General features: G+C 47.0%; 1 protein-coding gene across 1 annotated transcript in view; it reads right to left on the bottom strand.

Moving 5' to 3' along the window:
* Positions 1-8,472: 8,472 nt before the first annotated feature.
* LOC101980181 (DNA (cytosine-5)-methyltransferase 3C-like) overlaps positions 8,473-14,035 on the bottom strand; it is a 30,748-nt gene continuing 25,185 nt past the window's right edge. The window contains 3 exon segments of the mRNA XM_013352234.1: positions 8,473-8,614; positions 10,883-11,001; positions 11,619-11,705. Coding sequence (XP_013207688.1) covers positions 8,473-8,614; positions 10,883-11,001; positions 11,619-11,705 — 348 coding nt within the window.

Here is a 14,035-nt window from a genome sequence, read left to right as displayed (position 1 = left end):
GGGCTCGTCAGCGCCCGCCCGTCCTTTTATAGAGACGGACCAGCCCGCGCGCCGGAGGAGGGGCCGAGCCCTTGATCGACAGCTGGGATGCCCGAGGGCGGTGCGCAAGCCTGTTGGGCACGTGGTCAGTTGTGGCCAATGAGATGTGAATCCTCTTAGGAGGCGGGGTCCAGTTGCACATTTTGGTTCGCTGTATCCCAGCACATTGAATTTACCAAAGTGGATTATTGAATGGGCTCGGGAGGGAGCTTGGTTGATGCTCGCCTAGCATGCATGAATCCCTGGATTCTGTCCCCAACACCGCAGAAACCGGCTGTGGTGGAGCACACTTGTCATTCCCGCAATACATGAGACCCCGCCTCAGAAAGAAAAAAGAAGAAACCGGGCGTGATGGGCCACTCCTTCACACTTGGACAGGAAAGAGAATCGCTGCAAATTCAAGGCCAGCCTGGGTTACGTTGTAACGGGCCCTCCGGCTACACAGCGAAATCCGGTCTCAAAACTAAAAGAAAAGGGAGCCATCAAAATGGTTCATTTCGTAAATGCCCCCAAACCTAACATGAGTTTGATCCCCAGGACCCACTGATAGAAGGTGAGAACTGCAAGTTGTCCTCTGACTTCCACATATGTGTGGTGGCTCTCACATGCCTACACACACAGAAAGAGAGACACAAATATGCACACAAATAAATGTAAAAAAAATTAAAAATGGATTAGCCTGATGTGGTGGTATAAACCTTTAATCCCACTACTCAATAGGTAGAGACAAATGAATCTATGTGAGTCTAAGGCCAGCCATAGAGCTATGCCATAGTCAGACTTTGTCTAAAAAAAAAATATATGATAGACACCAGTATTAGTTAGTGTTACTATTACTGTGATGAAACATGACCAGTTTAGGGAGGAAACTTTATTTGGCTTACACTTATCACTGCTCATCATGGAAGGAAATCAGGACAGGAACTCAAAACAGGGCAGGAACCTAAACTAGAGGCAGGAGGAGATTCAGAGACTATCAAGGGGTTCTGCTTACTGGCTTGCTCACCATGACTCGCCTAGCCTGCTTTCTTATAGAACCCAGGACCACCAGCCCAGCAGTGGCCCCACCCACAATGGACTGGTTCCTCCCCATCAATGATTAATTAAGAAAATGCCCTATACCAGGTGGTGGTGGCACATACCTTTAATCCCAGTACTTGGGAGGTAGAGGCAGGCAGATCTCTGTGAGTTCAAGGCCAGCCTGGTTTACTGAGTAAGTTTCAGGACTGGCTCCAAAGAGACAGAGAAATCCTGCCTCGAAAAACCGAGAGAGGGAGAGAGAGAGAGAGAGAGAGAGAGAGAGAGAGAGAGGAAGCATCTCCTCTCAGATGGCTTTAACTTGTAGCAAGTTGACCTAAAACCATCCAGCACAGGACTTTAATAACAAACTTAAGTCACTCATAGGAGTGCCTGCAATATCATGCAGTTTATTTCTAGCACTTCAGAAGAAGTTTCTTTGCTTTTCATGCCTTTATCTTCTGCCTTCCCACAGTGAAACTTTCCTATTCTAGTTCCAGGCTGTGTCTCAGTGTTTGTTATATTTGATGAAAGGATGAACTATAGCACTTCACAGCAGAGGAAGCAGCCTCAGAAGCCAATTCACTTGCCCAGAATCACTGAGCTGAATCTAGGTCTCAGAAAGGTTTCTTTGTCTCAATACCGCTTATTTATATACTTCCCTTTTTTTTTTTTTTTTGAGAAGGGTCTAATATAGCTCAGACTAGTCTTCGACTTCCTATGTAACTGAGGATAACCTTGAACTCCTGACCCTCCTGTTGTTTCTTTCCAATTGCTGGGATTATAGGCCTGTACCACCAAGCTTGGCTACAAGAATTTATTTTCTCTGACCAAACCAGCCCTAGGCACTTGATGGTGAGCTAAAACCAAACATAGCCTCTGACTTCCTAACTGTGGCAAGGCAGGCAGAGTGGACACTTGAGTGCCCTGAACCTTGGTCTAGTAACAGATCAGTTGAGGGCTAGGCAAAGGCAATACATAGCAAGGTGCTTGCATTGTGAGCACAGGCTCCCGGAAAGTCTGGGCCTCGTCTCAATTGTCAAATCCCAAGGACTTTCTCTCAGAGTGGCTAGAAATCTTGCAAGGAAGCAGTGACTGAATTACTGATGATCCTCCTGCCTGCACCTCCTGAGAGCTGGGATTACACTTGTGTACCCCCACATCCATTTTATGTGATGCTGGGATCAAACCCAGGCTTTCGGCATACGAGGTGAACACTCAACCAGCTGCATCCCAGGCTGCACACTGCTAGTCCCCATGGTGAGCACAACTCCAAGCATATCACAACAAGAGACTCAACTTCACTTTGCAGCATGGGAAGACATCCCAGAGCTGATATTGATCCTAAAAGATGTGTTATTACCATTATAAAAGGGTTAATATAGGGAGAAATAGCAAGAAGGAACAGCAGAGTATGGTGTAATACCAGAAATTAGGAGGTCATAGGAGGTCAGGAGGACCAGGAACTCTAAGCACAGCCTAGGCTACATGAGAGTCTCTCTTTTAAAAAAATTAAAAAATTTTAAAAAGACAATGAATCATATCATTAAAGTCAATAACAACGATCCATCTAAAGGACTTGCGAATGTTTTGGGGAAACATTGAAAATGTCATTTTACATGTGAAGACATACCCTAAGTAGCAAAGCACGTATATCTGGGTTTAAACCCTGACTCTGCTAGGAGTTGCAATTAAGTGAGATACGTACTGCCCAGGATCATAGCTTAACAGTAACTATCTAACAGTAGCTATGTACAAGGCCCTGAGTTCCATCTCCAGTACCACTGGGAGAAAATAGATCTAGATAAAGTTTTTCTTCTTTTAGGTATTTGGTTTTTTATGCATGTGTATATGTGTACAGCATGTGTGTGTACATGCATGTTTGCATGTGTGTCAGTGTGCATGCATGTGTACCTGTAGGTACGGAGGCCCAGGGTTGACATCCAGTGTCTTTCTTATCCCTCTTCACCTCATATACTGAAACAGGGTCTCTCACTCGAACCCAGAGCTCACTATTTCTTTAATCTAGCCAGCTTGCTCTGGAGATCCCCATCTCTGCTTCCCATGAGCTGAGATTACAGAGAGGTCACAGTGCCCTCTTGGCTGAGGATCCAAACTCTAGTCCTCGTGCACGGGCAGCAAGGGCTTTGCCCTAGCCGTGTGTACAGTCCTTAGCACCTAGCACACAGTCATCGAGCAATAAATGTTAGTGAGCTCTGAGTTCTTCCACTTCGTGTCAATTATTGAATTGTGCAGCTTCATCGTTTCATCCTTAACGGGTCATTTTGTTTGGGATGTGAGGACATTAATGTGAAAATGAGATCAATGGACCAGGTCATTAGTGCTTTGAGATGGGTGTAGTGGTGCACACCTGGAATCCTAGCCCTTGGGAGACTGAGTTCTATCCAGCCTAGGCAACACAACAATACCCTCTTGTCTGGGTGGTCGGGGTGCTTCTAGTACAGGAGTGAGGTATGGACTCAGCTCTAGAAGCACAGGGAGTCTTGGGAGGTGCCTGAATCAGAGCTTCTGAAATAAAGCTCACCTACAACACATGACAGTTGCCACAGAGGAGAGAGAAGCCTGTGGCCTGGTCAGTCCACCATTAATCCTTAGTGACAATTTGATTATATTTAGAGTCACCTAGAAGAGTCTGGGCATGGCTGTGAGGGCAGGATATTTTCCAGGAGGTTTAACTGAGGAAGGAAGACCCATGCTGAGCATGATGGGGACCTTCCCATGGCCCAGGGTCCTGGTCTGAATAGAAAAGGGGGGCAGGAAAAAGCCCACTGAGTGCCAGCATTCCCCTTCTCTGCTTCTCTGCCACTGGGATGTAAACACACTGCCACACACTCACAGCTCCAGAGAGGCCTGTCCCCGCGCTCTGCTGACATGCCTGACGGGCTTGCTTACAATGACAAGAAAAATAACTAATACCCAAGCTTATCTCATCTCAGTACATTTTCATCAGAAAATAAGTGGAAAAGAGAATTCCATTCTGTCAGAGAAACAGTTTGGGAAACCAGGTATGGTGGCCCCAGCCTCTAATCCCAGCGCTTGGGAGCTGAAGGCAAGAGGATCACAAGTGCAAGGCTAATCTGGGCTACATGCCATTCTGTCACACGTGCGTGTGTGTGGAAGCGTGCACACACACACACACACACACACACACACACACACCATTTTTGGTCCTGCCGCTGCTTCTAGAGTCAGAGTCCCACTATGTAGCCCAGACAGGAACTCGGTCTATAGATCATGCTGTCTTCCATTCCCGCCTCTGCCTCCCAAGTGCCAAGATGACAGGCTATCATGATGTATCATATATAGAGGCTTCAAGACCCACACTCAGTCAAAAACAGGGACTGGGGACATGGCTCCATTAGTAAAGTGTTTTGGTGTACAAGCATGAGGACCTGAGTTCAAATCCCCAGCATGCACATAAAAGCGTGGCATGACAGCAAGTACCTATAATCCCAGAACTGGGGTGATAGAGACAGGACCCACATCATAGAAGGAGAGAACTGACTCCCACAAGCTGTCTTTTGACCTCCACACATAGGCTGTGGTGCATGCACACACATACACACATTAACACATATAAAAATTTTAATTCCAAGTTTTTTGAACTCAATAAATTTTGACAGGAGAAGAAAAGAGGGAGGAAGCAAGATAGGCAGTGAGAAAGGAGGGCGCTGGGACTGGAAGGTCAGAAGGCAGCATGAAGGCAACAAACTGTACAAGGGCCAAAGGCTGCAGGGAATTTTAAGTTCCACCAAAGCAAAGCAAAACAAGATGCAGGCAGGATCAAGGAGCAAAGATAGACTGGCTTCAGAGATCAGGCTTCTACTTGCTACCCTAACCCTGATAGCTGTGTGACCCTGTGAAGGGGCCTCTCCCTGCTCTCTTCCCCTGTAGCTGCAGTGGTCAGACCTCCCAGAAGTTTCTAAGAGGGCTCAACTGCAGGAGATAGCATTTCTCAGCCATGCTTCCCAAACACTCAATCATTTGATCCACATATCAGCCCAGGTGAGGCTGAGGGTTCGTAACTGGGGAGTAGAGAGACCCAATGAAGATACCAAAACAGCCACATACACAAGAAGGAATAGGCCACCAATATGGGAACCTAGATAATCTGGCTCCAGAGAGAAATAAAGGACCAAGAAAGAACATCCCAGTACAAACACTTCATCACTTAGCTAGAAAACAAGAGGGATGGAAGAATAGGAGAGTCATGTGCCTGATGCTCACCCTACCCCTCCACATGGCCAGGGCCAGGTCCTGAAATTCAGACAAGATCCCCACCTCACCCCCAAAGCCACCTTACTCCTTCCCTAGCAAGGGACACTAAGACCTCAAACAGTGAAGGACAATGAGGACACAACACCAGATGCTGCTGTTGCCAACATTGGCATCAGTGGGCAGCTACTGCACATCTGGGCAATACTGCCCCATCCTTTTTAAGGATTTCGTGATTCATAAACATTGTTTGTTGCTCTCATTACCACGTCTTCACCACCATTAACACCAAGATGACAGACGGCTTTCATTTTCTTAATGGCATCTATTTCAAGTGCAAGGCCTGCTACGTAAGGGGCACAAATCAAAGCATTTACTCCAGATCGCGCCCATGGAATTCACTAACCTATAAAGTACATAGGATGTATCAATCTTGCCTTTTAAATGGGAAATTAAAAAGTCCAGAACTCAAGGTATCTGCTTAAGGCAATACAGCAGTGTGTCAGACCCCAGACACAAACTCACAAGAGCATTCCAAGAGACCTACATAGGATGCCAACTCCAACCTTTGTCGCAATATGTCCATACTCTCCCATAGTCACACAGCCTGGGTTACTCAGATTCAAGCCTAGCTAGCCTGAAAGAAGTTACAGATTACAACAGCCCCCCTCCAGGTCTCCACCAGCTGCCTCACAAGCAGGCCAGAACACCCCAGAGCCCCTCACCTGGAGGGCCCGTCGATTTCTCCTCTTGAGGTTCTGAGGAGGGAGCTGCTTATTCGGCTTCATCTTGTCCTGGCATTTGGTGAAGAGCTGTACACAAGATGGCTTAATTGGGCAGCAGCCATCCCTCTGGTCCCAAGTCCTCAGAGAGTAGAGTACACAGGCCTCGTCTTTTACTAATTGCCAGTTGTGTCACCATGGCAAATCTCACCAGGGACTCTCTAGCCATAGGCAACTTTCTAACAACCAGTGTGGTTTCCCATCCTTCCAGTTGCGAAGCTTCTTCCCACCCTACCTGCTACTACTAGTTAACGCTGATCCAGCCCCTATGAGGCCCTGACCTATGAAGGTCAAGCCATGTCACACCATGATGCAGAGAGGGATCAGTGTGAGGTTGATACAGGGTCGCTTGCCCCTGTTCACACCTTACCCTCTGTCCCATATGCTAGTAACTGAAGTATGGCCTCTCCATGGCCCCTACTTCTTAATTAAAGGCAGGAGCATGTCATGTTGGGCTCTGGGTATTGAATACCTTGGTTGCTAGCTGTCTTCAGCTAAACTAAGGAGGAGCCACCGGAGACAATTACAGTTCTGAGTGTGAAGAAACAAGTACATCTTTAAATGGTCAATAGATATGATGTTAGTCTGGGCATCCAACTCACTGTAAACCAGATAAAAGATCACGTTAAGTGCCCGTGAGATGGTTCACGGTGAGGGAGCCTGCTGCCCAAACCTGATGACTTAAAGATGATGCCCAGGGCCTATGTAAAGGTGGAAGTAGAACCCATTCCACAAGGTTGTCCTGTGACCTCCACACACATGCTGTGCTAAATACTCATCATCATCATCACCATCATCATCATCATCACAATAATAATAATAATAGATAAAATCTAAAACTTAAAAAGCTTGTTAGAATCACAAGAGCCATTCCAAGCCAGCCTGGTCTTTAAAGATAAAATTGTCAGCTGGACAACTGGGAAATGGGGTTCAGCAGGCTCCCACGGAAGTTGTGAGGAGCCGTAGAAATCAGGACTCATCTTCTTCTGCTTGGGTACCAATCATCTTAGCTTCCTAAGAAGTCTGGAGACAGGTGACACAATCAAGCCTTTGCCAGGTGTCCTAGTTAGTTGGTTTTGTCAGCTGGACACAACCTAGAGTCACCTGAGAAAAGGAAGTTTCATTCAAGGACTACCCAGATCAGATTGGCCTGGTGCGAGGTCTCTGAAAGATTGTCTTGATTGATGATTGATGTGAAAAGGCCCAGGCCGCTTTGGGCGGTGCTATTCATAGGCCAGTGGGCCGGGCTGTGTAAGAAGCTAGCTGAGCAAACCTGTGAGTCAGCCAATAAGCAGCATTTCTCCATGGTTTTGCTTTCAGTTCCTGCTTGAGTTCCTGCCCTAACTTCTCTCGATGATGGTCTGTGACCTGGAAATGTAAGCCAAATAAATACTGAGTTGCTTTGGGTTAGAGTGTGGGGTTTTGTGTTGGTTTTTGCTTTTGTTTTCTCTGGGCGGAGGGGATGTTTTGTTTCATACAGGGTCTCACTGTGTGGCCCTGGCTAGCCTGGAAGTTGATATGAAGACTGGGCTGTCCTGAACTCCTGAAGATCCACCTGCTTCTGCTTTCCCTGTGCTTGGATTAAAGGTGTGCCACTAGGCCCAGCAGATCAGAGAAACAGAAAATAAACTAGAATCTAAGGCTTAAATGGACCTTTCTAGCCCACTGTCCTCCCTGGAGCAGCCACAGAGGAAGCAGATGCTGCCACTAGGGCAGGAGAAGGACTGACTGTCAGAAGTCCCCAGGGCACGGTGATGCAGGGTTTGAGAGCTCTGCAGTAGATCTCAGGCTCCGTGAGCCCCTGCAGATCCCAGGCATCCCTGTGCTTGATGCATGGATGACCAACAGCACACTTTCACAGAAGAACAAAGTGCAGATGAGATTATTGCTGAGAAATACTGATTTTAATGAAACAAAAGGGTAAACTCTATGCATCTGTTATCTTTCAGCCTAAAAATCAGCGAAAAACTGTGGAAACAAAGCACAGTTTCTCCCATGTTGTCACATGACTCTGGTCTTTCAATGCAGGGTTTCTCTGTGTAGTCTTGGTTGTCCTGGAACTTGTTCTACAGACCAGACTGGTCTCATACTCACAGTGATCCAACTGCCTCTGCCTCCCAAGTACTGGGAGTAAAGGCGTGCGCCACCACCGCCCGGCTGGTTTTAAAGTTTTAAACTTGGAAAACATGAGGACCATGTTGGGCCACTGTGAGATGCCAGATCTGAGCTGTGCACAGGGAGGTTCCCCTGTAGGGCCAGGAGGTTCTGCTGCCACTGAGCAGAAGAGAGCTGAGTATATAGTGAGACCCCAGGAGGTGAGCAAAGGAAGGGCAGAGCTGGGGTGCTTCAAGGATCAGTATGACCCCAAGACCACAGAGCGCCCCAGTCCTGGGTAGAACTATTCACATGCAAAGTAGTCCTTCAAGGGGGCAAAGAGGTGTCTGATGACTGGCACACTCCAGGACCTTCCCAGCAGCTTCTGGCGGGCACCACGGCCCATGTTGGACACGTCTGTGTAGTGTGCAGGAAAGCCGAAGATCCTGGGAGAGAACAGAGTGAAAAGTCACCAGGTTGGAAGGACCCAGGTCCCTAGTACACCAAGAACAACTGTGTTCTGGAAGTCAGGCCTAGGAAAGCTACCAGCCTCACTCAGGACTATTAGACTCAAAGGAACCTTCTAGACACTACTGGTTCCTCAGAATACTTGCTGACAGCTGATACAACTATAACAGTCACAGGGCACTGGACTGTCTTGTGTCACCCTCACAGGGACTATGCTTCTGATCCTTAGGTGCTCTACAGGGACCATTTTTAAATGCCTAGTGTGAATTAATCCATGAATGATTGCCAGTCAGCCCGCCCACTTGTATTTGACTCTAAAACACAGTAAGAGAAGTTTAGCGACTTCTTGGGGTGAAGAGATGGATGTGTACACATGTCTGTGTCCATGTGGCCAGAGATCACCCTAAGTCCTCAGGTGTTACTCCTCAAGGACCATGCGTTCACCTCTTCTGTTTCTTGAGACAGGGTCTCTTGGAATCTGCAGATTAGGCTGGCCAGCCGGTCAGCAATGCCAGGGATCCTCTGGCTCTGCCTGCCACACTTGCCTTGAACTCAAAACCCCATGCTTGCCTGACAAGTACTTTAACGCCTAAGCCCTGTCCTCGGTCCTGCACTCTCTTTAAGAAGGAACAAAGCCACTCCCAAAATAGCAGAGCAGATTTTCAAGCCCAGCTCAGTTTAGTACAATTTTGAATTCAGAGTCTGCCCATGGCATTTGTCCGAGCACAGACATAAATGCAGGCAAAACAACAATCCACATGCAATAATATTTTAAAGAAATAAATTCTTATAACCCAGTTCTAGAAACAGCACCAATGGGCCAATGGCTGTCCCCAGGGTTGCTTTCCTTTGCTTTGAAAGCTCCACTGTGTCATCCTTCTGCCCCAGGCCTCTGAATCACAACTCTGAACACCTTATACTAGGGTTTCCGGAAGATTCTCTTCATAGACTGAGCAATGGTATCTACAGTTTTTCTACTAATGAGAAATTACTATTTTTCAATGATTTGAATTTAGTTTGTGCATGTACATGTGTATATGTGTTTGGGCAGAGGACAACTTTCTTGGGTCAAATTAAGGTTGTCTGCCGAACCCTCTCTCCAACCCAGAAATTAACTTTCTAGGCTGTGCATGGTAGTTCATGCCTGTCGTGCAGCACTTGGGAGGCAGAAGCAAGAGTTTGTGACCATGAGTTTGCCATGAGTTTGTGGCCAACCTAGCTACATACTGAGTTCCAGGCTGGCTACAGAGTGAGACTTTGTCTTACCCCTAAAAAGCAGTTATATTTTTATTAACACTATTTGTTAAAGAAAAAATAAAACCAGAACTGAGATTCGTGTTGAAAATATTCAATACAAAAGTCTTCAGAATAGAGGTACAAAATAAAAAAGAAAAAGAAAAAAAAAAAACCTTGAAATCCAAGAGATGGATCTTTACATGACAATGGACCACCTAGCCCAATAAAGTGTAAAAGATCAAAGACATCTGTGACCAAGGAGGAATCAGCTGCCCCATGAGAAGTGTAGCTGAAATTGCAGAGGTGTTTCCCATTTTCCAAAGAACCCAGAAAGATGGGACAGGAAGATGTCAGGGCAGTGCAGGTGACAGAGAGGCAGCACTATCAAATAACCTTTCACCTGAGAGTTCTCATTACCACAGTGCCACCATTTCTGTAGGAAAATAAAGGTTAGTTCTGACAAGCTGTTATCATGTAGACCCCACTACATCGGGCCAGTGGGCCCTGGAAGAAGCAAGGCAGCTAAGGCTGGGAACTAACGTTGTGTGTGCTGCTGGCCCAGGCTACACATTCTCCTTCCTGTCTCTGTCCCCACAGATTGTCTCTCCAAGTGCAGCCTTGTTCACCGTGGTAAGAGAATGATAAGCACCCCATAGTCTCAGACATTTGAATACAGTTCCCAGTTGATAATGACATTTGAATACAGTCCCCTGTTGGTAATACTTTTGGGGTAGGTTGAGAAGATGCGACCTTGCTGTAGTAAGCATGTCACTGGGGGTGACCTTTGTGAGTTTAAAGAGTGTACCATTTCTAGTTCACACTCTTTCTGCATTCATGCTAGCAGATGGAAGTTCTCAGCTTTCCCGTGGAGCCACCGCGCTTGCGCCACATTTCCTACTTCCCTGATATCATGGACTCTAATTCCTCTGGAACCATAAACACAAATAAACCCTTTGTTTTATAAATGTCCTGTATCCTATCAAGCAATAGCAAAGGACCTATGCACTCACCTTTCGAGCTCAGTACACCACAGGTCATCGTCCTGGCCATTCATCACTACAGGGAAAAGCTGGTTTTTCCCCTGTCTGATGGAGTTCGACTTGGTGGTTATTGTCTGTACTTTCTTTAACTGGAGAACAAAACAATATCGCGGGGTGAGCACAGAAGGCTTCCAAGTGGGGTCAGGCTCAGAAGCATCAGAGGCATGAAGGCATGAGTCTGGAGAGCTGGCAGGGACAGGCAGACACAGGGAGAGGACAGAGACTTGGAGAGATTCTTTGTGCTTCCACAGATGCTACATGAATTTTAGTGACCATGAAGGATCACATGGGGGCCAAGACACCAGTTATTGATCGATGAGGTCATTAAGAGCAGAAACCATCCAGACTCAGAATGGCCACCAGCACTTGAGCATCAGGCCTTTGCTTTTCACAGACACGGAGGAGAAGGCGCTGAGGCCTCACCGTGCATCTGTGACTTCACAGCACAGCCTTTGGCAACAGCATCCGCCACTGTCCTTACTGCAAAGAGCACCTGCAGCACAGCCTCCCTGCCTCCAGCATCACCGCCGCAGAGCGTGGCTGGGTGTTCCTGCTGGGGTTGTTACTCTGAACTTGAAGAAGAGAGGAGAGTCTGTGGGGAAAGGGACCCAGCACCAGGGGTCTGTGAGGGAATGAGCAGGAGCCGTGTGCAGAGAGCCCAGGTCAGTTTTCCGGAAGGTGCGACACAGCCCGCTCAGCATCTTACCTTTGCTGTCCTACTGAACTCCAGGCAGTCCTGCAGCTCGAGCTTATCATTCTTGGAAGGTATCACAGGCCTGGAAACAGCCAAAACCTGTTATTCTCCAGCATCTGCCTTGAGGGGCTATGATAGAGACCTCACAAGGCAGGCGAGGAAAGAATCTGCCCAAGTGTACTCTGGCAGTGACCATGTTTGGCGCCAGGGTGAGAACCAACAAGTCTGTGTGGTGAGACAGAGTCTACCAGTCCCTGAAGAGTACTGCCCAGCGCCCAGAGGGAATGTTTCTGTGTATTTTGGGTTTTAGTATCGGGCAAAGTGAGGCTCGCCCAGAGGGCTGGGAGCACTGCAGGGAAACCCTGCAAACCAGACATACGTAATAGAGGAGTCTGGTCTAGATCAGCGTCCTCAATCTGTGGATCTCAACCCCTTTAGGGATGGGCCACCCTTTTACAGGAGTTGCCTAAGACCATCAAAAAACACAGATATTTACGTTATAATTCACTCCCTGCTTACCATACCCAGATGTTGGATTCCTTGCCTGTTTCCCGTTGTGATCTGTGAGTTTCCCTTTAGTAAGGAACCCCGTATTACGCCCCATTTGGAGCTAGTGTGGAATTCCTTTACTCACATTGGCCCCCATCTGACACGTTCCCTTGACCACTGTGTCACCCATCAGAGCTCATTAGCCTGGAAGCCACCAAATGTGTAAACAAATGTGCAAATATCCTGCCATCCTACAAACTCCAGAGGTCACTGCCACCAACCTCATCTGCCTTCTCACTGGATGGCCCCTTCTGGGACACAGCGTAATAGCTGACCATCTCACCTCTTTCGGCAGTGTGCCCGGCTCTGTTCTCTTTCTCTTTTCCTTTTACTAGACACAGAATATCTTAATTGCTTAAATTAATTAAAATTAATCTCTTATAATATCTATCATAGTGTACATGTACAATAAATGGCACCTTATATCACGCCTATAGTATCCCAGCCAGAGATACTTGCGCCTGTCTTTTCAAGCCACTCTTGACTTAAGAACACTGCTCTCCAAGCTGGTCTGGGGATGCCTGCCCACCATCTACCCAGAGCCTTCCCTCTCTTCTGCCTCGATTGGCTCCATTCCTTTAGCTCTGCTGAATGAGGCCTCTCCCTTTCCCCACCCTACTTTCCAATGCCACCTCCCCAGCCCTGAATGTACAATTACTCCCTGTGTTCTCTACCCTCCCACGAATGTCTACTCTGCAAGAGCCCCTGACATCATCGTGTCCCCCATTGAATTGGCAGCAATACAGCGCTTGGCAGGGAGCGCTTGAGTGTTGAATGGATCAGCCCATGTGATTCCAAACAAGTACATGGTACCTTCTGATTAGATGGTTAGCTGAATAAATATTAACTATCCCAGGGGTGAAAACAATATTATAAAAATGTGAACTAAAAGAAAAGCTACAATATCTAAGAGAAATCTCCAAGCTGTTCCAGGACGCTCTGACTTCTGTCCACACTCTGCCAGACTCCCAAAATTTAGGCTTCTAACACATCTTTCAGAAAGTGTTTCACAGCATGACTCTGTTGCATATGTGGGATGGTCACTACAGTGGCGTTTCACAGCTTAGTCGGCAAGCTGTTCCTGAAATCACAAAGGACAATGCAAAGAGGCCTCTGCAGAGCCACTTAGGACTGAAAACTGGCTATGACTACACAAGCACGAGATGAACAAGGACGACACCAACAAATACGCCAAAGTGGATGAGGAAAGCCCATGATGCCTTAACCCTACAGAGAACTATAAGCAACTGAGGAAAGCAATGGGAAGGGTGGCCTTCCCCAGGGAAGAGCACACCAAATGGTTGTCTACTGCCAAACAGCCCTGAAAACATACATACAAGTAACATATGGATGTGAAAGGTTATATTTAGGAATATGTATGTATATACAAATACATATATGTATACATTAACAGGTGATTAAAAAGTAAGGCCATGAATGTAAAGGAGAGCAGGGAGGAGTATAAGGGAGAATTTGGAGGAAGCAATGTTATAATTAAATTATAATCTCAAAAAAAATTTTAAGGATGGAAAATGATCCTGACTAAGTAGAGGGACCTAGTGTCTATGTTATTATTTGACACCTCAGCTCCGCCCCCTTGTTGGTCACTAGTCACATAGACCAGGCCCTACTTCATCTCAGTGGCAGAAGGTATGGTTTCTTTAACATTTGCAATGGAAGCCTTAACACAGCAGGAAGAATAGGCAGGCATCACAGTTCTCAGTCCTCAAGGGGACCTTGAGAAACAGCTACCCTGCAGCTAGAGCAAGGCAGCTGCCCAAGCAATTCTGCCCAGTGCTCCAGTCCTGAGCATCTTAAAGCCAGGACTTTCTAGAAGGTTGGAATGTCAATCAGACTTGTATATAACTTTGCTATCTGTT

The sequence above is a fragment of the Microtus ochrogaster genome, linkage group LG8, assembly GCF_000317375.1.
Source record: "Microtus ochrogaster isolate Prairie Vole_2 linkage group LG8, MicOch1.0, whole genome shotgun sequence".
Lineage (NCBI taxonomy): Eukaryota > Metazoa > Chordata > Mammalia > Rodentia > Cricetidae > Microtus > Microtus ochrogaster.
The sequence above is the reverse complement of the archived record's forward strand: the minus strand, read 5'-3'. Positions and strand labels throughout refer to the sequence as shown.